This window comes from Cardiocondyla obscurior, linkage group LG03, assembly GCF_019399895.1.
Source record: "Cardiocondyla obscurior isolate alpha-2009 linkage group LG03, Cobs3.1, whole genome shotgun sequence".
Lineage (NCBI taxonomy): Eukaryota > Metazoa > Arthropoda > Insecta > Hymenoptera > Formicidae > Cardiocondyla > Cardiocondyla obscurior.
In genome coordinates, this window is record NC_091866.1 from 9,948,915 (window position 1) to 9,975,590 (window position 26,676).

General features: G+C 40.2%; 4 protein-coding genes across 9 annotated transcripts in view; 1 reads left to right on the top strand and 3 right to left on the bottom strand.

The window, feature by feature from the left end:
* The window catches only part of Clc-a (chloride channel protein 2), a 28,100-nt gene extending 10,240 nt beyond the window's left edge, over positions 1 to 17,860 (bottom strand). Inside the window, exons 1-2 of one of the 2 annotated variants that reach the window (XM_070654458.1) lie at positions 1,927 to 2,317; positions 1,547 to 1,628 (exon numbers count right to left, since the gene is read on the bottom strand). In XM_070654458.1, the coding sequence (XP_070510559.1) occupies positions 1,547 to 1,628; positions 1,927 to 2,075 (231 nt within the window). In that variant the 5' untranslated portion in view covers positions 2,076 to 2,317. Of the gene's footprint in view, positions 1 to 1,546; positions 1,629 to 1,926; positions 2,318 to 16,015 lie in introns of those variants that run through there. The other variant, XM_070654460.1, reaches the window with a different exon arrangement.
* On the bottom strand, positions 6,138 to 11,298 carry LOC139101374 (uncharacterized oxidoreductase YjmC). The gene is made up of 2 exons (XM_070654473.1): positions 9,327 to 11,298; positions 6,138 to 8,218 (listed from the first exon to the last, which is right to left on the bottom strand). The coding sequence occupies exons 1-2, from the start codon at positions 9,660 to 9,662 to the stop codon at positions 7,364 to 7,366; spliced, it is 1,191 nt and encodes a 396-aa protein (XP_070510574.1). The 5' UTR covers positions 9,663 to 11,298; the 3' UTR covers positions 6,138 to 7,363.
* Nsyb (neuronal Synaptobrevin) overlaps positions 11,831 to 26,676 on the top strand; it is a 29,539-nt gene continuing 14,693 nt past the window's right edge. Inside the window, exon 1 of one of the 4 annotated variants that reach the window (XM_070654484.1) lies at positions 11,831 to 13,060. In XM_070654484.1, the coding sequence (XP_070510585.1) occupies positions 13,047 to 13,060 (14 nt within the window). In that variant the 5' untranslated portion in view covers positions 11,831 to 13,046. Of the gene's footprint in view, positions 13,061 to 23,081; positions 23,245 to 26,676 lie in introns of those variants that run through there. The other 3 variants (XM_070654486.1, XM_070654487.1, XM_070654485.1) reach the window with 3 other exon arrangements.
* On the bottom strand, positions 19,651 to 22,218 carry Syb (Vesicle-associated membrane protein synaptobrevin). 2 transcript variants are annotated; one of them, XM_070654491.1, is made up of 3 exons: positions 21,880 to 22,218; positions 20,169 to 20,485; positions 19,651 to 20,072 (listed from the first exon to the last, which is right to left on the bottom strand). In XM_070654491.1, exons 2-3 carry the CDS (start codon positions 20,479 to 20,481, stop codon positions 20,026 to 20,028), a joined length of 360 nt encoding a protein of 119 aa, XP_070510592.1. In that variant the 5' UTR covers positions 20,482 to 20,485; positions 21,880 to 22,218; the 3' UTR covers positions 19,651 to 20,025. The 2 variants fall into 2 exon arrangements, with proteins under 2 accessions (XP_070510592.1, XP_070510591.1); XM_070654490.1 differs by lacking the exon at positions 21,880 to 22,218 and adding an exon at positions 20,859 to 21,191.

The window sequence follows — 26,676 nt, forward strand, 5'->3', positions numbered from 1 at the left end:
TTGCGTAAAACTTGGGTGGTATTTGTGGCAATTCGCTCTTTTATCGATTTGATTTTAATTCAATTACGCGCGCGAGTCTCGCACTGCACGGACTTACACACGTCGCTAAAATTCTGCATCTGCACCACCGCGAGGTGCGAAATAGCCGCGATAATCGTTCGCGATTTCTTGGCAACTGATCAACCAGTTAATTGCGGTGACTAATCGAAAAAGTTACTGTGCGCAGTTAAGATGTGCTTGTCGAACGTGCATTCACGAATTATTGTACATTGTTTCGCAAAAATAACGGTAAGCTCGTTTGTCGTAATTTTCAATTTGCTGCGAGATACTGGAAAAAATAAAAGACGCCTGACGCTCGTTAACATTTCGCGGATTACCGCGATCATTTAATATTGCAGCGTTATTGTACAGAAATTGCCGATAAATCGCAAATGTCCCGTCTGTTTTAAATCTGCAGCAAATCGTAAAGTGTGATTTTTTCATTGTTTCACACAAGTGTAGATTTTTCTTTTTTTTTTTCTTTCTTTTAGAGCCTGGCGTGGAAATTAAGTTGATATTCTATAACGTAATTCCCAATAACTCGAGGTTTAATATAGTACGTACATATTTCTCATATATATTCCTCGTACAGATAATTTTTTATAATATAAATTTATGTATAGAATTTATTAGCACTAATAAGCTGATAATGCGAAATATTAAAAATATTCAAGACTTGAATATTCATATTACAGATATCTAAAAATTATATTACAATTTTCCAGAATTATTAATGAATAAAAAAAGGAAAATATACTCGTTTTCTTAATGCAGTTGTGTTTGACAACGATCTCGGTGAAGTCGTTTATTTGAAATGCACTCTCGCCCACTTGGCAATTGCCCAAAGGTCGCGCTATTAGGTTCAGTGTTGCAGGATAGTTTACGAGCCGTAGAAAATCTCGGACAAATCGTTGACTAATATAGCGGCATTGCAAATCAAAGCTAGACCAAATGAGTAATTTGATTACGAGATATTAATTTTTGGCAAGAAATGTGAAACGCATTCATAAGACATCGTAAAAGCAACTTAATATGTTTGCAGCGAATACTTTTACGGGAATCCACGGCGTTTATTGCATGCAATTTTGTGTGTAATAATAATAAAATACTTTTTTAACTTGTTAAAAAGATATCGCTGGAAACAAAAATTTTTCTCAAACGACACGCGCAATAAATGTTGACCGACCATAGATTTCTATAACAGTCAGAGTCGAATTAAAAATTGCTTCAGCAGCCATTAACGTTATTAAAAACTGAACTGGTCGCGCAATATACGATCGTAAATGTCTTTGAAACTCGGCTATAAATTTAGAAATTATCATCAACGAGATAAAACGTGCGGCTTGGAAACGTTGGAGAAAAAGAAAAAAAAAAATCTAGCAATAAAGCATCGAGTGCAACTAATAATAACTTTTAAGCTGCATGCTTACACAAGCAGCGTACTTTGCGGTTGCTTTGGAGGAGAGAAACGAAGAAACCAATTCATTATCAAAAGAAAATTGCTTACAAACGTGTTAATATAGTCGAAGGGGTCGAATTCTTGCTCGTCCGCGTTTGGCGGAGGACATGGGTAGAAAGCTTGCGACGGTCTAAAAGAAATTCCAAGTTTGAACTTTGTTACATTAAAAGTTTGATTTTTCTATTTTAGAATCAGTCATTTGCAACGTTAGAAAAAAAATAAATTATTATTTTTAATTAATTTCTATGTCTTTATTCAATTATTGCTTTTCATTTCTCTTTCTTTGAACATTTTTCTTATCACATCTAAATATAATGGACTGCCTTTTTTTTTAAATATTTTTTGTACCTCTCTGCTTTCCGTTACTGAAATAAAAAAAAATAAAAAAAAAAGAGAGAGAAGGAAAAATACGATCCGCGCAAATGTACCTGTGTGGCCGATTCCGCCGGTTTTCCTTTAATTTCGCCATTAATCTCGTGAACTCCTCCCATTCTTTATCCACTTCTTCCTCGCTACCTTCCGGATGGTGATGTAGAGTCTCCTCTAAAAGTTCTTTCTTCCCCGTTTGGCTTGCCATTTTTGCTCCGGTTGACCGAGTCAATTTCACGGATTATCCACCCGCGCGCGTATAGTCGTTCAATATTTCCTCGTGATGCATCAATGCTTTACCTCCTTTTTTTTTCTTTGCATGTTAAATATACAGCCTCATGTTCCGCAAAGAGAACGGAGGAATAGATTGACAAGTATCTCGCTTCGCCGTACCCAAAAGCGTTTTTGCGTTGAGCCGACCTTCTCGCGATACATTGAAATCGTACAATTCCCCCCTCTTGTTGGCTTCTTTCGTAAAACTCGAACCGATTCAGTGCCTGTTCCTGTTAGGCAAACTGGGAGGAATGGGATCGATGGGCACTGTGACACTGACCCCAGATACAGGGAGGAACGTTAAAAGTTCGAGATTCGCGAGCGACAACTCGTCGCACACGAAGCCAGTGAGTCACACTGACAGCGAGATGAGACGAGAGAGCCGGCGGTGCAATTCTCAGATAGAAGGCCCTATAGCCTGGTCCAATTTACGAACTCATTAGGCCGCACTGCCGTCGACGTTTTACACGCGCACACACGCACGATTTTCCCCCCACAGTCGGTCAAATTGCCCATTGTCAGCGGACACCTCGCGTACGTCGCAGTGCTGGAAGAAATGGCCACCCTCTCTTCCCCCGGTCAAACTCGACGTTTTAATTCAATTCGTCAAAGTCCAGCGGTATACAATTTTGCCGGCGAAAACGCACGTGTCTGTATTTCACACCCTTGTTTTACGTACATTTTCCTTTCACGATAATCAGAGCTTTTTAAAAGTTATTACTTAAAAAAAAATGCTGATGGTCACTGATTAATTCATAAATTATAAAATATATTTATAGCCAGTTACCGATTTGTGTTGCAAAAAAAAAAAAAAAGAAAAGAAAAGGAATTAAGAAGAATTATGAACTTGCACACAATTTGATTAGATGTATGTACGTATGTGAGAATGACAATAATTTTTTACGGATAGTAGAGCTTTGTAAAAAGTGCGCGTCACAAGTACGCGTTGCAAATGCAACTGATTTTATCGCAGCATTATCGAGAGAGGGATTTTTATTGTGTTATCGCGGCATTTCTAGTAGCGACTGTACGAAAGCTGTACACGGCAATTGGCCACTTCCCTCGACGAGAGCTCGTAGGAAGCTGCCTTCAAAGTCATGAGTTATCATTGACCAAAATTACCACGTAATTTGATGGATGGTCGTCTTAACCAGCGCCGGCTGGCCAGCTCCGATCGATGACATCTCCCGGTGTTATTTAAATAATGGATTTCTAATTTTCTGACGCGCTAAATGTCGCCTGCACTTAGACACTGATTTCGTTTACGTTTGCTTGCAACTTTACGGTACAACGACGAAATAATTTGAAATTAACGCAGCTCTAGTCACTGAGAATGTAAAATTCGGCCGATCTCGCATCGTTTAAGATTGAATTGTTATTACCTATAGGTATTTTTCATTTAGCGACGTAAGCGTAATCTTATTTATTTATTTATTTCTTTTTTTTTTTTAACAGTAAGATAATGAAGATAGAACGCTCGCGTCAACCTGTGTCGTTAAATGAAAAGCACCTGTTGGAGACGAAATATCGTTACGTACCTCATTCCACGATAGTCGAATGTCGAGTGATTTTCGAAAGCAAGGCGTGGATTATTAAACAAGTAATCCGCGCGCTTGCGTATGGAGAGAGATCTTTAATTGTTGACCGATCGGGCTGTAAAAAATCGTTTGTTTAATTCATCGTCTTATTTCTACATCGGACACCGCGGTGCAAAGAAGATAATGCCGTGTGCACGTGATGCGCTCAAAAGCACCGCCGAGCGCGCAAATTTGCACCGGCATATTAACGTTACGCGATAATGTGACTTCCGATACGCCGTTTTCGTCACGGCTTAAGAGAACCAGCCCGCGAAATGCCCCGCCTTTCTTATGCTAAAATGCGGCTGGAAATTCAAAAACCGTCACGCAAAATTTCAAGAAAAGAATCCGCAACGGATGACATTCGCGTAAGCGCATCGATTACGTTCGAACGGAGTATCGTTGCGTGTTGCGAATCACGAAGAAATCATGGAGATCGAACGTATAGACCGCATTCTTGCTGATCAAAGTCGCTGATAACGAATACCGAGCAGGAGCACTTGACAACCGCGATAATTAATCGCGACGACGATCCCTGAAAAATTTGCTCGATGCAAACTCGAGATAAACTCTGTCCGAGGACAAACTGACCTCACACTAATTTCCGAATGATTAACGCGCGTTTTGCATTCCTGAGAGAAGAAAAAAAAATTAAAAATAAATAAAAAAGAAAAACTTATCGCGAGCATCTTTGTACGGCAAACAGATAGATTAGAAACGGCTGCACGGTTTGATATCGCACATTGAAACGGTCATGGGAATGCAAGTCCCTGAACGCCACGGATGTCCCATGGGTTCCATGACCCTCTGACAATGTGTTAGATCGCAGTGAATTAGTTAATGCGAGGCACATGGAGCGGCGATGAATTATCGTGCCTGGGATGCGTCAACACTGCAGACAACTGCATTTTGGACAAGATCGTTTTGTCCAATTATTGAACCTTCCTTCCTGTTTAGCCGCGACGAAGAGATGAATCACACCGTAGCTCAGCAATCCCTGTCGCGTTTTTCCTCTTCGCTTAACAGATTACAAACGCACGCGTTTTTCAAATCACGTGGAAACGTGAAAATTTTATTTCGCCATACGAGCACAACGTGAAAGTCATTATTAAACGCAACGCAATAATTAATTTGCAGCTTAATAAGTTAATGACGTGAATTTAAATTATTTATGTGACCGCTATTTCGAGAATTACATATGCACAATACGCGCAAGTTCTAGGAAACTTTAACTATTCTTGCAAGTATTTTTATAAGATCTTTATATTGAGATTTTAATTTTTTCGAAGAATTAGATCTAAGATATATCGGTGAAGAAATATATGCTGTGATTATCGGGCATTTCGATGGAGATTCAACTAAAGAGATAAGTCTAATTAACGACTACGATGCCGACGGCGTTTTTAGTGAGTCACATAGTTCTCTCCGAGCATATATCTTACTTAGTAATCCGTCAATCGTCTGTCTAAGTCGCAGGATCATCTATACAAATTTTTCAAGAACTCAGTTATATTCTAGTCTTCGATCTTATCGCATATAATAATAATTTACATAACGATTTCGCGCAGTATATTTTTTATGTTCATTTTGTGAGCGTTCCAAATGTTTTCACTTCTTAGATCGTGCGACAAACCGCGTTATCGCGTAAAAAAAAAGTAAGATGGGAATAGCGTGTCGTTCCTGTCTTCTCGATAATGCAATGACAAACAAAGCGCGTCGATAAACCTTATGAACCTCCCGTGAATCAACTGATTTTAAGCTGAAAAATATGCAGAGCCGGGTCGGTCGTTTATCTCGCGTGGAGCAGAATATGAGTACATTCGTTTTAAAAAATTAATGTAAATTTTTGTAAAAAGGAAAATTCCGTCGCGTAGCGTCGCAGTAGACTTGAGCAGCTACAAAGAACAACATGTCTTTGAGATTCACGCTCGTGAACAATTGATTAGCGTCTGCTTCTAAAATTGCCAGTCTTCCGTAAAATCGTTTTTCATAATACCGATTCTTTTCTTCGTGCACAATCACCTACGTAGACTCCCTTTTCAGAATAAAGTCAATGGTGACAGCGTGGCCTTCGACGCGAGAAGCTCTAATTGCATCTCGCGCAGCAGGCGTTGAAGTTTAGATCTATTCACAATTATTTCATTGCCATCGCAAATTATTTTGTAAGTAAATAATACGGCAAATAACATGAATATAAAATCATATGTAAAATAAAATAATATTAAATTGTGTATATAGATTTTTAAAATTTATCTGCACGCCGGCGGAGAAAATGCAGCGTAGCGATTTTTAATTCTCACCTCGAACGCGACATACATTCGCGCCGAGGTAATCTTTTCAATCGTTCGACAGGACGGAATACCAATTTTGTCAATGAGCTCTCGAAACGAAATCTATCTTTGTAATAAATATAGCATTGATAAAATACAAGTATTTTATTAATGTTTAAAAGACTTACATATATCAGAAAATTATTAGAGAACAAACTATTAAAATTCTCGGGATCAATTAATTTATTTGCTTCGTTTGTTTCATAAACTAGCTTTTGACTCCGAGACATTAACAGCGAACATTATATCTCGTTCTCTTTTGGCAAAGACTGATAACGCGAGCTTAAATCAGACGCCGTGTCTACGCGAGTCGTTTGATAACCCTGTTTACCGCTCTCGAGCGAAAAAAGTGAGTAAAATATGAAAAGAGTTTCTTCAAATAAATCTTTTTTAAGTTCTAGACTGATTAATTACGTATATATATACATATATATGGAAATTTTTTAATTTTACATAAATGTTTCATTAAAAAAATGTACATACAATTTAAATTTTGTATAGAATATCATTAAAAAATGTATATTTGTATATAATATACATTATGTAAGTATTAAAATATATCGTTGCGCTCAGGCTCGATTACAATTGTATTAAATATATTCAATACAATTGTAATCGAGCCTGAGATATAATTCTTAATGAAAAAATGATACATTCACATTTTATGTACATTTACGAATGCAAGAAATTTCTTTAAAAACATCCTCGGTGTGCGGACCAAAAAAATTTAAATAATGCGATACTTATAAAACAATGCTCTTACATGGTTGCGTGTTTTACGATATATTTATTTCCGATAATTTGCCAAGTACGACATTATCGGTGGTACCCACTCGCAAAGACGTAACAACGGTAATCGAGAACGAGCGAGCAAGTCCAAGGTCGTCATCATCATCGACCACTGATCAAACCGCAACACTAGTTATGTCATCGTGGCGAACATTATGTGTGCTCGAATCATCGAAGCACACGTGAACGGATTCGCTTCGGCATAAACATTATCCGTACAATGTCTGAGACTGATATAATCGATCCATTAGCTTTTATCTTGCAAGTCTCACACCGATATATTGATCTTGTTAAATCTCTAGAATTCTAGACATTTGAAGAAAGCCCCGTTTTGTTTCATACAGCACACGATTATTTTAAACAAAATGCAAATTAAATTTAAAAAGAAAAGATTACATAATTGATATTTATAAATTAGTATTAAAAAAGATATATTTATCGTTAAAAGAATTAGTGCACGGTTAGTTAATAGAAATCAACACTTAATTAATTTTTAATTACTCTAGGTATTCTATATTAAAATTTATCTAAAAATTAGTGGATTTAGAAACAAGTTTCATCGGTTGCACGCCCATATGTTTGGCGAATTCTTCCGAGGCCTTCAGCTGGTTAGGATGATACGTAATCCCGCCCTCCGTGTCGACCTTTTTCATGTGCTGCCTTTCGGGATCACCGGCGACTAGAACCGGCTTTTCCCCGGATGTCGGCAAATCTCTCAGCTGTTTCAGCAAGATCGTCAATCTCTCTTTCGATCCGCTCGCGAAGGCCTCTGGATTAATAGCCATGAAGCATTGCCCGAGATTGGCGATCCTGTCGGAGGTTTTCCACGCTCGTATGTTCGGCCCAAAATTACTTCCGGTCAGAATACCACAGAGGGTCTCGACCATTAGAGCCAAACCGTAGCCCTTGTACCCGGAACTGTGTTCCGAGCCGCCGAGAGGCATTAATAAGGAAGCTTTGAATGCCTCCTCGGCGTCGCGGGTAACTTCTCCGTTAGATCCCAGTGCCCAGCCCTCGGGGATGCTCTCGTTTTTCCGAATAGCCAGCTCGATTTTGCCCAAGGCGACGGCGGTGGTCGCCATATCGAGAACGAATCCATCGTTGTCGGAGGCAGCCATGCCCATGGACAGGGGATTCGTCCCTAGGCCGGCCTTCATGCTACGCGTCGGTGCCATCAGCGGGCTCGTATTAGTGCAGGTGAAACCGATCAGCCCTTGCTCCATCGCCATCATTGTGTAATAGCCGCAGATACCGTAATGATTGGAGCCGCGCGCCGCCACCATGCCGATGCCAAATCTCTTTGCCTTTTCCATGGCAAGTTCCATGCAATACTTGCCGACCACCTGGCCTAACATATTCTTCCCGTCCACGAGGGCTATCGCCTGAAAGTCGCGATGCAAAAATCGTTCTACATGTGCGGTTAAACAATTTCCTAGGTCTGCAAGTCTGGTGGAACTTGTAATTAATTTTCTTGCGAGCTTTCCTCGCTTAAATTCCTTTTCTCGTTGAGAATAAAAATTTTCTACGTGCGAGCCCGAATGATACCGAGATTGCGTTTAATTCATTATGCATCACGTTCGACGCACTCGAGCGAAGCAGTTATTTATCATACACGCGAGCGCGGATGTTTCCGACGATCCGCACAATTGTCGCGACTAAAGATACCGCTTCGAAAAGTAATTAGAGCCGTGCTAATTAGCGCTCGCACGTTTATTACCGATCGCCAAATTACCGGCGTGTCTATTCCGATAAATTACCGCGCACGTGCTTTTGGCCATGCCAGTAATTCTCGCGATGCTGTTCTAAAAAGTAATTACAACGGTGATAATTAGCACTCGCGTTTTCCTGGCGATCGTTAAATTGTCAACTGCATTCGAAAAAAAAAAAAAAGACGCCCGTTCTATCGGCACAAATAATTCCGCATACATGGCGAATATGTTCAGTAAGTCGAGCGGCATAAAAATAAAGCGAACCGACTGACGAAACGGTTCCATTACCACGTAATTATGACCGTTTAATAATTACAGCCGATCCTAAACGCGATAAAGAAAATATACGTAAAGTACACGTGAATCGGCGACAAATGCCTTTGCAGTCGGAGAAGAAAGCAAATCCTATTAATCAGAGGAACGCGTATCTTATCGGGTCATCAGTCGTTAAGACGATACGAAGGCCGGCACGACAAGGGGAAACTTTCGGAGGAGGAGAGAAAAAGTATCATTACCGTAAAGTGCAAATACCATTTTTTTTATGGCATCATGTGTGTGTGTACAGCCTCCGCTAATTGGCTCGGCGTTCAAAAAGCATTTACGTCATTGACGATGACACTCGCGCCGCGGTCAACTGATAACGCACGCACGATTACGAAAGTTATACGAAACGAGCACGTGACGAACGAATTATACGCAACATGTATATCGAAAGGCTCGCCTTGCAAAATTTTTAAATTCCACCAGCGCCCGAGAGAAGTGTAAAAGGATCCAATCGAACCTGAAAATCGGTGAGGATTTCCGGCCGGGCGACCGGATCGGTGATTTTGACTTCGATATCCTTCACGTACATTTGCATACGGTTCATCCCGTGGCTGAAGTGGCCTCTGTAGTCCGCTGTCATTAGATGATGGCCAACGATCCGCGCGTCTTCCGGTGTGGTGCCGGCCTTACACATACACTCCTCGATGAACCTGACAACCTCATCCTTAGGGACGACTTGATCTCTGCACTCGACGGATGTCATTCTGATACCGGTGCGCGCGTGCGATAACGTGCTACTTGGCAAAAGTTCCAAGAACCGATTAAACGTTGCTCTTCGAATGAGAGTCAACATCTCGTATTGATTTTTCTTCCTCTCTTTCCCTTCCTCTCGACGGCACAATCTCGCTTTATCACTCAATTCACTTTATCAAACAAGCGTTTTATCAAATTAAATTAAATCTTGCTTATACGTTTCGTTCCACTCGCAGTTTATTTTATTTTATTCACTTACGAATCGCGGCGGGATTTGTAGAGTTTGATTTTAATTTATAAGCGTCGGTAAGCAGTCGTAAGCAGTGCCTTGAAAATCCGCAAAATATCCACGTAACTTTAGTTCTTTCTTCACACAGTGTTAACTCTCTATTTCTTATTTCCTCCGATTCCTTGTACTGTCAATCTTCTCCTTTACTTCGTTCAAATTAAGCGCCAGATTTAATCAGGAGTCACGTGCTTAGCGCTATGTGTGCCACGTTTGCGTATCGTCGATTACAGAACCAACCCAGTGAGAAATGTAATATCAAATTTATGTCAGTTTAATTCTTAAAAAAAAGTAAAAAAAAAAAAAAGACATACAGTGCACGAATAGTGGAGAAATAAATACACATTAAATCCGTAAAAAAAAAAAAAAAAAAACTATTAAAAGAATTTCTTTATATACATATGTTATATATAAAATTACGTTATTAAAAAAAAAGTTCTCATAAGCAACAGTGAAAACACTTTTGCTATTAAAATCTATTCTAATCAATTTATTAAAGCCATTTAGAATTTCTGGTCGACTCAGCCGTTGAATGAGATCCGACAATTTTATCTGCCGTCAACTCAGCGATTCGCGTCAAGAGACACGGCTGATCTCGCTTCTACACTTGATGCGAGACGTGTCTCTTGATATGCCTCTTATCACTGGGAAGCGGATTGATACTCTCCACTGACAACGATTGCCTTCCACGCACAAGTCGCACTTAGTGGATGAAAGAATCGCGAGCAACGGCAACGTCTTTTACTTCGTTAAAAAAAATAATCTTGAAAAAAAAACGTCTGTATACTTTAAAACATTATCGTCACGACGTGTACGTATCGTGTTAGTTCAGACCATCGGCATTTTAGATATAGTTCACCAGCTCAACGTGGGCTCAAAGTCGACGAAACTGCCTCTGCTGGCGGCAGCTTTGAACGTCGAGTCCATCGCGACTGATAGTATACGAAATAATATATTTTAATTCGGCAGCTGCTGCGAGCACAATTCGATTTGCAATTGTACTTGTCATTAAATTAAAATTTATTGCCAGACTTACTGCTGGAGCATTAGACTCTCGCGACAAGAAAAAAAAAAAAGAAAAAAAATTAAAAAAAAAAAAGTAATAATAATAAAATAAAGCAGAGCGATGTTACATAAACGAAGACACGTATTCTTCTCGAGATGCATGCGAGATCGACACGCTCCACTCATGTCGATCGCACACGCGGTCCGATTACGCGCAGGATCGTTTTTATGCAATCGTCTCGACAACCGGACGTAAAGAAAAGAATAAGTTCGACCGGGCCCGTCACGCGAAGACTTTGCAATCGGTTCGACGCGTTCATCTCCGCTATTCCCGGTTATCTATCTGCTAACATTCGTAGAATCCGGCTAGAAGGAAAATCCTTGAATGTGCGTATAATGCGTGTATTCACATTGAAAAGAACGTCGCTGCGTCAAGTGACGTCAATTGGAAACCGTTATACTTCGAGCGCGTCTAATTCCTCAAGAAGTCTACATCTAGATCGTTTGTGTCGTTGCGAACGCGATCGTAAGAACTAATGCCGTTTCATCGACCTTCGATGAAATCTCGGCCTTTTGCCGTTTTGTAAAATTTCACGCGCATTATTGTAAAAGGACTGCAAGCCGCAACCTTCTGAAAGATTTGCTTCAGCTTATGTTTTATTTTATTTTTATTATTTTTTCTTTTTTTTTTTTTTTTAAGAAAAATTTCACAGCTGGTTTGATTTAAAATTGATAAAAAGTTACGCGTTTCGATAATGTAGAAGTTATTTTCACACAATAGCAGTTAATCTGTATTTTTTTAAGAGCTTCTCAGGAAAATTTACATTAGAATTTTCTAATATAATTGACTCATTATTATTTTTCCGTACCCGGCTGCTTTTCATTTACGAAAACAAGACGTTACGAGAGAATATTAAAATGTGCGATCGTAGATAGTTAGTGAATTAATCCGTTGTTATGTGATCCTATCTATTAAAAAAAAATTGATGTTACACGTGAATTAGATGTTAATTATTGCCGCTTTTCCGCGATGCTGATTGATTCTCTCGCTTGGTTTGTTTCATGCCGAGCGAGAGTGAATTTCAGCTGTCAATGTTATTACGTGCGATTTTTTAAGAAATAAATTTCTATAATTATTAGATTACTTTTGGGGCTTGATCGAACGCGAGTTTTTAACTGCGACAATTTGGTAGCTCGAAAGTGAGGGTTTGGCTTGGAATAGTAAAAAAAAAAACCATGCTCGAGCGTTGAACTTGGTCAGTTTTTCTGTTTCGGTGGACGACGCCTCGAGCTCGGCAAGCGCGTAAAAAAAACGTAAACAAACCAGCTCGGCGTTGAGCTCGGTGCTTCCGAGAATTCCGTGCGAGAAGGACAACGGTCAGCTGACGATCGAACCCATCGACTGTCTCAAGTCTGTTAGTCTTTTTTTTTTTTTTTTTTTTTGCGGTTGTCTCTTTGTCGAAGGGCCGAAATTTCAGTCTAGTTGCGGAGATTCGTGCGCGAGGACGTTTTTCTAATCGCTCCGCAATTTCGCGTATTTTCGACCGCGGATAGGAAAGTATCGCACACGAATGAGTGTCGACGTCGTCGAGTCTGAAACGAACGATCAATCTCTGTACTTTTCTGTTATTCCACTCGACGGTCTGCGCTTCGTTTCGTGCGTCGAAAAAGTGCTGCGGTACGGTAAGGCTATGTAGCGGGTGGAGCGCAGGAAGCGTCCGACCTGAATTACGCCGCGCGATCGGTGTTACCAACCCGCGTCACTCGTCATCTTCAGCGACATTCAGCGGGTTCCGGCAACCGCCATTGTCGGAGCGTGGGATCGGCACCTCGCCCGTCTTCTTCGTCGCGGCCGATACCCTCATCCCGCGAGCAAGTGACTTAGAAACTTGCGGAAGATAAAGTACGCGGAGAAACATTTTACATCGCGTCCCATTACAAATGATCGTTCGTCGCGCATCTTAATTTTAATCGTAAAAAATCGCCGCGATAATCCACCGTCATTCTTTCGGTCGTTCGTCTCTCGAATGAGTGTTAGTGATTATAATAAAAAACAGAACAATGGAATATAGTGCTGAGTGATTTAAAGTGCTACAATACTTTAGGATAATCCAGAATTCGGCCACGAAAGGAAGGAAGGAAGGAAGGAAGGAAGGACGGACGGACGGGAAATAATCTACCCTAACCTAACCGATGAAGACACAAATGTAAGTAATCGGCAACACGCCGTTGGTTGTAGATAACTCAATTGTAATTATTAAAATTAATTATCTAATATCCGAATCCAATGACACGCTCGCAATGCGCGCACTGTAATTTCTAGTATTAGTAAATTGAAGCACAAAAAGGAGAGGATAGATTTTCAATACCGGGATTTTAATTAGAGATCTAATCTTAAACGATTAGATTAGTTAACGTATCAATAGTGCAACTCCTAATAATTGCGCAATTAGAGTATCATGTAATTGTGCGTCATATAATTCGTCACAAATATTGGAATAATATATTATTGAGTGAATTAATTATCAATTATCGAATTTTATTGATGCGTCGATGCGAAGAACTTAAGTGCGATTTGCATTTTCTGCGAGTGAATATCTGGAGCAGTCGGTCGTGCATCAATATTTCTCGTCAAAATCAAATCGAAGTTTCCCGGTGATTCATAAATACGCGCACCGTACATTTGCGATATTACATCATAAATATCTAATTTCACAAATGTGATTACTTACAAGTTTTTTTTTTTTTTTTTTTTTTATTGAACAGCAGCAATATAAATTGGCTCGGGTGAAACATTTCTTTATGACAGCTATTCGGAAAATTGACTTAAAAAAAAAATAGGACGAAAAAAAAGTCATAAAATCGTATATCTTTTTCAATTATTAAGAAATTATTTATCGGAAAATATTTTGCAAATTAATGCATTGTCAATCAATGGATAAATTCTACGAGTGAGAATAAATGTTTTGAGCTTAAGGATGCGCAAAAAAGATTTATAGCGCATTTTAATCGCCGATACATCCCAGTCTTCTCCGATGACGTTTTATTATAAACACACGTTTATACTTTACGATTATCGAGCTCGTTCACGTGAGTTATGAATTATAGATACCGAATTTTAATCAAATAACTTTTAATTATTCAAGTGTTGATCACGTGCAAGATAGCGTGATGGAACCACATGATTCAGAGAATATATGTTGCTCGGCAGAGTATATTAATAGTAGGCTTTTTTTTTTCTATTCCTAATTTACACAATTCAATCTTCTTTAAAGATGCAGGTTTAATATAATCTTTGCGCTAAAAAAATTTTATTTCTTGCTTTAACTGAATTCTAAATTAATATTATCTCTTGTTATTCGCGTTGATTGTCGTAATACAATTTTTTTTTAATTTATTTGTTTAACAGAGGAAATGAGAGCTAGATGTTAGAAGCGATTTACACGTTTTGAGCCTCGTACCGATAAATATATTTTAAAAATTATACCCAACGTTAGTCCGTTTCTATAAGTTAATTTTTAGGCTGGATTTAGTTAGACCGTCGATTTAATTTGTTCGATTATTCTGATTGTAATTAAAGTATTATATCACATAAACGGGGAAGCTTTTCACAGCAGTTTTAAGTCATTCGGTAGGAGAATCGCAATACTAAACTATATGCGACTATTAGCGGCACTTCATCCAAAAATAGATATAGCCTTGCGGCACGTCATTTTTGGCAGAGAGGATTACCAATCTTTTTTTCTCATCTTCTTTTTTAACAATGAAAATATTGCAACATATTTCGAGTTAATTCAGAAATAATAATGACAAGTTAGGCTTTAGCAAAAAAGAAAAAAAAATTTACTTGATTCAATTTGCGAAAGTTTATCAGTCAGAAAAGTATTCTAAACATCCTAATGGCAAGTCAAATCACAATTTTTTTTACTCTGAATATTGATTTTTCTTATCGATATTTATTTTTCGCGAAGATGAATCGTTTGGTCATAAAAAATCGAACTTTGTTGCGGTCGATAACAATAATTTACGAGCATTCAGAGATCAGAGAAACGAGTTAACGGCCGTGCTAAAAACTATGCTGGCGCTCGCAATTTCTGCAACAGTCCGAGGAGACCGTGTCCAAGATTTACGTTTTTCTTACGCATTAGCGTTATTAGAAAGCAGCAAAAAAATAAAGTAAATTAAAGAGGAAATAGAAAGAACGAGAAATGTATTTTTAAAAAGAGAGAAACAATATTCGTTGCTCTTCTCAATAACTATTTAATATTTATGTTTTTAAAAATTATACGCTTAGAGAATAAGCGTTTACCTTCGATAAATTTATTCAATTCGTAGATCGCGTAAGACGTCTCGCGATGATAACGTGTAATTCGAAATATTTAACATTTATAAAGGAAAAAAAAAACGGATCTTTGTAACGTTTCTTAGAGATTATAATGTTGAGTTATAAAGTGGACATTTTTGTAATTATTTATGATGTTTACGACGTAAACAGACTGTCTGGAGAAGTCACGTGAATTACGATTTTTATCTAAACATTATGAAACGTATTGCTTGCCTGACCAAGCCAACCAGGAAACAAAGAGATTCCAGTATTAAACTACAAAATATTAATCTATAAATAATTTATAATTATTTTCTGAAAGTAATTTTGTAATTTCTAAATCGTCTCTCGTTCGGTTCGTCTACGCATAAATATATATCATCAATATTTCATAATTTAGACTTGTTACAATGTAAAGAGACTTAATAATCACATCCGTTCTTAGAAAGAAATCTGCCTTCAATTTACTGAATCACGAGACAATGTAATTTTTATTACTTTATGTAATAAAATTATGCAACAATTAAAATTTTATTACTTCTCTTTTGCTAATCAGGTTATTATCAAGAGTCTATCAAGCGCGCAAAAATAATCCATCTTAATATTGACGTATTTAAAATTAATTACTCAGATATGCTATAAAGTTTGTTTCGCCTTTTAGTAAGAAATTTTTTTCTTTAAATTTTATTGAGTAATAAAAAAAAAATCCTTAGTGTCTTTTCGTGATTATTAAATAAAATTGTACATAAAGAATTTATTAGTAATATTTTTTCGTAACAATTTTGTAATGATCTACAAATCAATTCGCACAATTGTAAAATTTAAACGGAGTACTTACCAAAGTGTTCTGATATCCCAGTCCGTATTCTTCATCCTCACTTCGATTGGAAGATGCCATTTTGTCTTCTTATTTTACGCGTCAGAAATTAATAATTACTATTTCAAATAATTATTTGAATTATCGTGGAAAGTCTAATTTTAAGGAGAGTCGAAAAAAGTAAGAAAAAAAAAAAAATGAGTGCGGAAAAAAGAATCACAAATAAATCTTGCGTTTCCTTTTTTTTCTATCGTACACTCTTAAAGGATAGAAAAAAAAAAAAAAAAAAAAGGTGAAGCAAACTTGGTCAACGATTAACTGTTTGTCACAAATACTGGATCTTCTTTTTTTTCCTCGTTCTTTCCCTTTGATAGTAAGATCATATCGTCGACGACACTTTTCATCTCAAACGCAGGACGATCAAAGTCATTAATCGCTCAAACTCTCTCTCAAAAATATCGGCACTCCGAAAGTTTTCAGCGGAACGCCACGGTTCTTTTTTAAACGTGACGACGAAACGTACAGGAATCGAACGACGGGGTCAACGCTAAAAGCTTTTTCTTTTTATTAAAGCAAATATCAAACATAGTAAAAAGTCAAGTACCAATCAATAAAAACTGCGAAATCACCGATTGCCACGGCAATTCGTTTATACGCGTATATTTTTAATTTTCATAGGTCGCGATCTATACCATTAACTTTGCGAGTTATTTCGAGTTTATCACGCTGATAAGACGGCACTCCAGAAACGACCTTGTCACTTGCGAATATTCGTTATTAAAAAACCACGAGCACCGTCAGCGCCGAAATTCTTCGGATCCTTAACCCGTCGCACGTCAGAGTTAAGCAAAAGTCTGAATCTCGCGGAGGATTAAAATCGCGAAGGCAAGACGAGACGAGCTTTCGAAGAAAAGGCGCGAAAATCGGACACATAGACGTCGATAGCTTTCGCAACGCAAAAGCAGCCGCGAGCGAAAGATAAAGAAAAGCTGAAAATACCGTCCAGTCACTGCGCAAACACCGACCCGTACATCGCGATCGAACGTTGAATAAAAGCGGCGATAAAAAAAGAAATAGGAAGAAGAAAAAAAAAAGGAAAAAAAAACCATCAAACTTCACGATCAGATTAGCGTCTCTCGCGGGCGCCCGAAACGTTATCGTCTTCGTAACACACGAGCCGGACTTTCGAACTAATAAATATTGACGCCGAGGACGCTTTGCGAGCCAAATGCGCTCGTCACGATAGCGGCACGCGAATAACGCAACTCGGTAGCGCTGTCGGTTCCGTCGTTAGACCCGATTGACGGCGCGAAACGAGTCAGAGTTTCATAATTCAATTTCGAAGTGCCGCGAATTGTGACAAACAAAAATCGCGAGAAGGATGACACTTTTAAGCGTTGCGTGTCTTGTACGTATATCGCGAGCCGTCGAAAGAAAGTAACACTCGGAGAACGTGCTCCGGTTTGATCGAACGGGGCACACTTGGAAAAGATCCGATTAGCCGGAGGAGAGAAAAATCGTGAGATTATCTAGCGTAACGTCGGCCCGGGCGGTTTCGGACGGATCGGTATGGAAATGACGGTGTCGCGTGGCTCGGTGCGGGATGATTTGCCTTACGGGATCGGGACTTTTCAGTGAAGAATTGTGAAGAATCGCCAGAATCGTCCCGGCGCGAAATCGCTCGTGACGGCGGAACGCGACGAGCACGCGCGCTTCGCGAGCGCCTCTGACTGCCCGGCTGGACGGTCGTCAGTCGACTGATAGGTGTATGAATGAAGCGGCCGAGATTTCGCTCGCACTCCGGGTTTGTAAGAAATTCAAATTCCCACGTCGGCGACGGCGGCGGCGGCGGCGGCTGCGACGATAGTGAGGGTCGCCGCTTCTCGCGATCGATTCCTCGGATTTGCGCGATTCCCGCTGACGTAAAATCGCAAACACCCGCCGCCGCGTGACTCTTCGCCTTCTTTTCAAGCCAAACCTCGTCGCGGCTTCGCGATTTTGCGGCAAGCGCCTACGTGAGCGCACGTGTTCGCGTCGCGGATTTACTCTCGACTCCCGTCCCTCGTCGGCGAGGCACCTTCGATCAGGAAAAGAAACCTTATCTCATTTGAAATCGATACGATTGGATTGCAACATCGACTTCACTCCGTTTGCCCTTCCTTGCGGTCTCTAATATGAGAAATAATAACTCGGGAACAAAGTTACGCGAGCTATGTAAATTATTCGCATCACAAATACAGTTCCGTATTGTCGAACGTTTTTCTTTCTTTCTTCTTTTTTTTTTTTTTTTCTTTTTGATAATACGATCGACAATGTCAGCGAAAGCTAATCGAGCTTCATGACGATAAGAGTAAGCATCGACTTGATAGCAGGAAAACAAAAGGGTTGACATTTCGTAATGTAAATTCGGCGAAAGGCTCGATCTCGCATGAAATGTCACACGATAGTTTTCGATGAACCTATAAATCACGCTATAGACGAAGATCTTTTTCTTTTCTACGCGCTATCATCGTATCGCCTGCGACTTACGGCCACGTTCGTTACGCGCGAAATGATCGTAATTAACCTTGATCGTCGCAAACCTGTAGAATAATTCGCAAACGTATGTTGATCGACGAGAAAATAGTGCTAATTGATCATCAAAGAGATACGATAATTTCGTTTATTAAGTCTTTAATCGTATGAGATTGCCAACAGCTCGGTGCGAGCTTAGCTCGCAATCGGACGATCAAGATAAATAGCAAAACAATATAAATGTCCGATAATAATCGACTGCATCCTGTTTCTCTCGTCACGAAATAGTGTACTTACCTAAATTAATAAGTTCAAATTAATTATTCAATGTTAATTAAAATATGAGATTTCTCGTTGAACCGCGTGATACCATGTAAAATTAAAAAAAAAAAAGAACCGTCAAGTCTTTCCCATTTTAACGCGACGATAAACGAATTATCAATTACGTTACTAATATATTATGTACAATTTTGCATAATTTGCACTGCGATAGCAAAAATAACCGTGCGCTTCCTCGTATTCTTGCGAACTGTGCTACTTTACAATTTGTTCTTCACCGATTTTCCCTGTTGTTCCGTAGGCATGCTCGTCGTGCACCGTGTAATTTTTCTTCTCTAATTTACGATGCGACAAACGGTGTTGCATTTGATTAAACAGCTCTATAATTTTTTTCTTTTGCCAGCGCGGGAGTCTCTCTTTTTAATTAATATCGCGCAAGTGACTTTCGAACTAAATGAAATCGGCACTGATTTGAGCGCGGAGCGGAAAACCATCGAGGCATAAATATTTATGAGCGACCGACATTTTCTAGGCATGCAATATGACGTAGAGCCCGAAGGGGCACCCGCGCTTAGACGCTGTAAAAGTACGCCGGTTTACGAATCGCCGTTTCGCGGCAGCGCCTGTTTTTACGACGTTGATAGATGAGAAGTGACTCATATAACATTCTTAACGGCTCGAATACAACTCAACGTGGCACTGCTGATGAGGAAAATTATGACAATTGAATATTACACGGTGCAATTATTTTGTAAAAAAAAAAAGAAAAGATTCGCAGTTTTGTTCGGTTCACTTTCAATCACACAATATAGACAGAGGTTGAAAGAATATTAATCAAAATAATTAAAAAATTTGACCAGAAAGAGTGTACAAACATTATATATTATACATAATTTATAATAATCGTTGCTGTAACAAGATTAACATTGTAAGAATACCCCACTATTTACTTTGCTTCTTTAAAAAAAAAAAATGGAAGGCCACTCGCATTAGTACTGGCTGTTAATCTAGCAATTGTGTGCGCTTCGATATAATAATAAGTCTCAAAAATATATATATTCGTTGCTCCCAATTTTTCTGTAGACCACGTAACAGATAGACATGTAATTCCTATTTACGTTTCGCTTGGACTCGTTGCGGTACCCCTTGTACGTACTTCACCAAATGTGTGACTTAGCCTAAGAGTGAGAGGATGGTCGATCGGTGCAATACCGTGTCTTACCTTTGGTACAACGCTATCATTTAGGGTTATCAGAGTCTGAAGACGAACTTGGCACGACCGAGGCTACCATAAAAATAAAGAGAGAGAAAAGTTAGCGTAACCAAAAAATCAGAAGCAATGGCAATTGCCAGAGTTTGTAAGTTCACATTGCCCACTCACCGATAATGATGATTAAGATAATGACACATATGATACCCAAGATGAGCATCATTTTGAGATTTTTCCACCAATATTTTCGCTTCAGCTTGCCGGCGTGTTGTTCGAACTGCGTTGCGCCTTGCTGGAGAGCGTCCGCACGGTTTTCAAGCTCTGAAAGCTTTTGATCTCGCTCCAGCACCTTCTCCACGTTAACCTTCATTATGCCCACGACCTCGTTCACCGTAGCCTGCGTTTGCTGCAGCTTTTTGCTGGCACCCGCTTGCTGTGCATTGTGCGGACCGCCCGTCTCTCCCCCTGCGCTTCCACCTTCCATAATCCTGAAACGACGCAAGGTTTTCTGTTCGACTAATCTGTTTCGTGATGTGATCCGTTGGCTGCTAACGTGTTACACGCTCCTTTACGTTACATGCAACAGGTACACGCCCTTAACCTCCAAAGTCGCGCATATGCTTCCCAAACAAATTCTAACCGCTCGTCAGCCTACGAAATAATTATCCCACCGTTCTCGTCGATGAGTCAAAGAATAAAAAAAGATTTGCGAGCACGACGGGCGGTAGGAGAAGACGAAAATGTTAATAAGAGATCGATCGTGAGAGACGGCAATAGGACAAAAAATGTAACGAGAACAAGCATTGATTTTTGCATTCGAAGCAGCGATAACGATGATGGTAAACGTATTTTTTTGCTCACCTGTTAGAATGTCAAATGTACGGAATAGGTCGAAATCAATTTGTGAAATCTGCGAGGCGAGATGATATCTCGCGAATAATTTGCGATGACGGGAACCAGTTTATGACAACAGTGAATGACACGAGTCGAAGATGGCGATGATCATGACGTCATGGATATTATAAATTCAAAAGAAAAAAAAAGAAGGGAAAGAAAGAAGAGAATAGTAAAGTGCACTCGACAATTTATTCGACGGTTGTTTTTGTTATCGACTTTATATAACGCGCGTGAATAATATAATTTATTAATCGACTATAAAATCACGTGGCCCGCTGTAATTAAATGATGACAGCTTATCAAAACAAATGCCTGCCTACGCCATCTAAACGCGGTGATTGGGATTTTATCGGCTTTGCCGATAAAAACGGTAATTCACTACGTTTGCCCTATAAAACGCAAAACGCGATAGAAAAATAACGCACAGCACTCGCGTTTAGCAATCAATAATAATTAATGACGTGATAATAATAGGTACAATTATAAGAAATAAATCAATTAATTAATTGAACCACTTCCGTTGTATTTATAACGTCTAACAAAGTTAAATTAATTACAATTGATTTTCTAAAGAATGATACAAAAACTGAATGCACAATTACTACCGACGTATTTATAAAAAAAAAAAGAAATTAAATATAAAAAATATACTAAGAAATCGTATGAGAACAATAAAATATTTTTTATATTATAATTAAAAAAATCGTATAATAAATTGCAAAAAAAAAACAGAATAAACTGACCAAAATCAATAAATTAAAATACAAGAGTAATATTTAAAAAAATACATTTGAAATCAAGTTTGAAACTTTGTAGATCACAGACGTGTCTCGACAACTAATTTACGGAACAAAGTATTCGATGTCGAATATAGAATAAGAAAAAAAATGAAGAAGATAAAAAAACATTTTATGATGACCCTGACGTATTCGTATTTCGATGAAGAAGCCGAAAGATCTCGTTACTAAAACGCGTGATTACTTACCGCTACGAGCTGCCATAATCGGGCGTACGAGCAATAACGTAGAAGCATCTTCGACGCCGCACTGTCGCACACTCTGACACCGACCTGATGAATATTACGACAACGGCGTAAATAAAACATTCCGCGGACTCTGGTGCGCGTATTCGCACCGCGTCGCTGCAGGAACGTAATGCGAGGACACGAGGAAGTCACCGCGAACCGCCACCTTTAACCCCCGCATGGCACATTGTCTTGACCACTCGTTCTGCTCATATTTTTTTTTTTTTGCGACTCGTAACGCACCAGCTTTCAAGCAACCGTTGAAATTGATATTAATTAATAATTACACGAATGCAATTTTATATTATACGAGCATCAGCCCGTCTAATTGCAATGCACTCGAGCGTATTAGATCGGCAGAAAAGCACAGAATTCTCCTCGCGAATTTATCCAACGACGCACTGCGATTGTAGTCGATTCTTGAATTAATTAACGCGTAAACGGCGCGCGAGGAAGCATTGACATTTATCTTTCCATGTGAAAGAAAAAAGAAAAAATATATATGTATAATAATGATGATACACCGTGGCAATTATTCCGTGCTACGAATGCGGATTTTAATTAGTCTCGTCTCGATTGATACTTGCACGCGAAATGGAAACGAGCAAGGATCGGACCGTCAAGCGGGCAAGTTCACGTCTGTATTGGCGCGTAGAACGATTCCGGGTCCGTTTACCGGTATGACGGATGAAATATCGAAATTTGCGGAAACGCGCGTGGCACCCAATGCTCGCGGAAACATTCCTGGCCGCCGTGTAGGGTGTGTTCGCGCATGAGGATTGCAAGGCGACATCGCTACCCTTTATCGACCAAAGTAAAGCGCCAGGCGTGCGCAATCGGCAGGGTTTGCGCTCGTCCATCGACCCTACAACCTCGAGGTATCGGCATTCAATGTATCGATAACGCTTTCGAAAGCGCGTTCGCCGCACTGGCGGTTTTACGGAGTCCTCCGTAATATCCGTGATAAATCCGCCGGTTACGCGTTCCGGGGGCTGCTTCCGCGAGCGATCGCGACGTTCAGAGGCCGAATAACGCGTCGCGGCGAACGTGAGGGGTAAAAAAATGAAAACGCGATGATGGATTATCGAGATATATCGCTGGGTGGCACGCGTGCGCGCCTCCACCGACGATATCGCACGGCGGCGTGCCGCCTGGAAATTTTATCAATACCGCGGCGGCCATCTAGTCTCGTAGGCAGTCGCTCGCGAAAAGTTACGCGACAAGCCCCGAACGTCCGACCGGGAGTGCCACCGAGCGAGCTAATCGACAAATCGACGAGGATTGCCGGAACAGAAAGAGCCCGAGGCGATCGACTGCGAGCACCATGTGAGTACACGTGGTGATATAATGCGGGCTTTACGCGATCGCGGTCCGATCGAGGTGCCCGGTGGAAAAGTTCGAAGGTTCCTCGCGGTGATAAAGTCACCACCCGACCCGTGATGTCGATCGTGAAGATCTTGAGACGTCGAGGCGCAGCGAGCGAGGCTTCTTCGTGGCAGGTCCGAGATAGGGTGTCTGAAAGACGACCGCGAGATTTTATTAAACGGAATAGTCGAGGTGATGCGTATTAATTTCGCGCTGCGATCCACCGAGAGTAATTTCCGGATACGCGTTCTCGATTTATAGAGTTAACAAGTCGGGACGGCGATATACCTCCAATTTCCACATCGCGCACGGATACAAATGGCGATTATTTCGCGGGGAGGGCCGCATCGAAAGTGAATTCCTCAGGGTTCCGCCGAGTAGTCGATGGTACCGAACGTTACGTAGCTGTCTTTTCGAGCGAGCCTTTACACGGGGAACTGTGACGCATAACTAGATCAATGAGCGATTAGAGTAGAGCCGCGACTACACTCCGCGTCTGGTCGCGATTTACCCCGAGGAACGGTTTCGCCGAGGAGGTGCGGCGATCGATGAATTTTGCGGGTATGAATGCACAGAGCTGAGGAAAAATCGCGTAAGTCCGCGGTGACTTTGGCTAGGCGAACGAGAATCGCCGCGGCACGTTAGTAAGATGCGTTTTAAGACGCAATTGCCGAGGCTTGTCGTCGCCAATCGATCCTCCTCGCACGACCCGTTCGTCCGCAGCACACGGACAGAATTTCCGATAGAGTGCAACGGAGCACCGAAGCCCGGCACGTACTCGCTTTTAAGAGAAATTCATCGAAATGCGACTCGCAACATCAGGATCCCCCGAGCCATCCAAGGGATACGTGCACCATAATGCACCGACCGTATTAAACGCGAAAATTTTTTATTCGAAGGGTAAAGTGAATCGACCGTAAAATAAAAGTTCGACAAAAAAGAAAGAAAGAAAAAGAAAAAAAGAACAGGCGCGCTGTGTGAGAATCTTGTTCACCTCCGTCGATTAAGTCGATTAATTCAGAATCGTGATTAATTTTTTGCATTAACTATTTGTACAATTTGATAATTTATTTATACTTACTCATTTATTAATAGTAGCGAGACAAAATTGCACGGATGCAGTAATCGGATCGCGACGCGGCACAGTTACATTAATTAATCTCACTTACGAGTTACCGTAGCTTTTTCATTTTTTTATTTTAGAATCTTCTCGTTACAACCTTCCGCGGGCGGTTTCTGGCCCACCCAAATTACGGCGCGTTACATTTACCGTGCTGATTCAGACGACGTATTCGTAATACCGTCGTTATCCGCTCGCATGTTCCGCGATCGTGGACGATCTCGATGGAGGGATGATTCAAGTAGAACGAGCCAAACGTCATCCGTCGTTGAAACCGCCTACGCGTCGGTGGCGAATCACTCGTCGGGCTCGATCTTTCCGAAGGACGCATGATAATTCCGAGTTACTTTGCAATCGCGGAAGATTACGGGAGAGATTAAAAAAAAAAAACGATATTGGCCGCGTTATCGATCCCCCCTCCACATTCGGTAAACTCGTTTCTTCTTTGTCCGTGAGTGATCGCGATTAAAGTAATCGTGATCGGCACGCTCGTTACGCGTTCTTTGCACACTCTACGCAGCCGGCGTGGTCATCGAGAGCCTAATTGCGATCGTATACACCCTCACGCACACGCACACATATGTGCCCCAGGATCAATCGCACGAAACACGCCGCTCTGCTACTACATGTCGGCTCGCAGTTTCTATATTTAGATAATCAATGATGAGCACATTTACGGCAATGTTCTACGGAGCTTTGCTAGACGGAAAGGTGCGCGTTCGTACGTAACTGACACAGTGCACGCATTGCGACCCGACCGGCGAACAATGAACCGTTCGCTGGATTGTTCCTGCGTTCGATGAAAAACGAGAAAAGCCGCCGGTGAACCGCGATACATCATTGCACTCGATTCTTAAGAACCGTCTCTGTTGCACAGTTTCGTGGGTTTGCGCCTTTTCGTGACGAGATTTGAGAATTATCAGAAAGCTACTTCACCACCGGCTTAAAAAATTCGATGCCAAGTTAGTATGTCACGCAATTTCGTATTAGGTATGTAGATCGAGTGATTAACGTTATTTATCTTGCACCGTATTATTATTACCTACTTTGTATTAGTTGTGAAAGTAAATTTAATCTTAAACGACGCCAAATATTTTTTTTTTTTTTTAATTAACGTTAATTACTATGAATAAAAAAAAATCGGTATAAAAATACCTTTTAAGAATATTACTGTTCTAGAAGATAGTATGAAAATCTTGTAAGTATCTTATTATTCAGCGCGAGTTATACTAATCTAATAACAAGAAAGAAAAAAGGAACAGCATCCGCGATCGATGAATTAATCCCATTGCATATACGTATATCTATTTTACGTCACGGCTCGAATACTTGTATGTATTGCGATAAAAAATAGACGTTTTTATATACACTATAAAAAAGCAGCTTTTAAAATAAATAGAAAAATAGATTTGCGTCTTTGAAAACAAATTCTTTTATCCGTCGTGATGTATAAGTAACATTGAAGCAGTTACGTAACAATAAAAAAAATTTTCGATCCGCGTTGAAGATCGAATAAATTACAACATCGCGATCGAAATATTGAAAACATTCCAATGGCATAATTATGTGGCTAATTTTGTTCTAAATGCATCTGCTGTAATTGCGTCGAAATTTTTTTTCTGCGGCAAATGCCGGTGACGACAGCCGAATATTCCCGGCCGCGCCATCTCAATGAAAACGAGGTGGAGAGGCACGTATAATATAATTCTCTCTGTTTAACTATTCCCACCGACGGTATTCGAATAGTCGATCGATCGGCTGTTGCCACTCGGTCGTTCGATCGTCGTCCAAAAATAAAATCCTCAGCCCGTCGCCGACCGCTTTTTAATCTGCCGTCGCGCGTAGCGCCGACATTTTTCCGAATCGCTAACTACGAACACGTACCACTCGTAATCTTTGCGATTTACGTCACGTGTCGCCTTGTCTCTCCCTTACGATGCGACATTTATACATATAGATAGCCGGAAAGATTTTTTTTCCCCGTGGCGAGAATTAATATTCCCCGCAATACAGATCAATCGGTTTCGCCGATGTAATCGCGTCATTTTTTTTTTCTGGTCTCTAATTTTAATCGGCTAATTAATCAATACATTACGGCAATATATAGCTGTTATTCTTATCGATCATGCGGTCGACGTAAATTGCAGCTCTCGTCGGCGATCGCTTAATCGACGTAAAGAAATATATTTAATAACGAACACGAAGATTTTAGGGGTGAACCGCTGTGGGTATTACAACGTACAAACTCACGGCATTACTTGAGCATTGGCGGG

What these genes read in the sequence shown, in the direction of transcription:
- LOC139101374 (XM_070654473.1), bottom strand. Translation starts at nt 9,662, where the DNA reads ATGTTGACTCTCATTCGAAGAGCAACGTTTAATCGGTTCTTGGAACTT. An exon ending in AAATCCTCACCGATTTTCAG is followed by an intron (nt 8,219 to 9,326) that starts GTTCGATTGGAT and finishes CGCGACTTTCAG; the next exon opens with GCGATAGCCCTCGTGGACGG.
- Syb (XM_070654491.1), bottom strand. Translation starts at nt 20,481, where the DNA reads ATGGAAGGTGGAAGCGCAGGGGGAGAGACGGGCGGTCCGCACAATGCA. An exon ending in TATCTTAATCATCATTATCG is followed by an intron (nt 20,073 to 20,168) that starts GTGAGTGGGCAA and finishes TTTTTATGGTAG; the next exon opens with CCTCGGTCGTGCCAAGTTCG.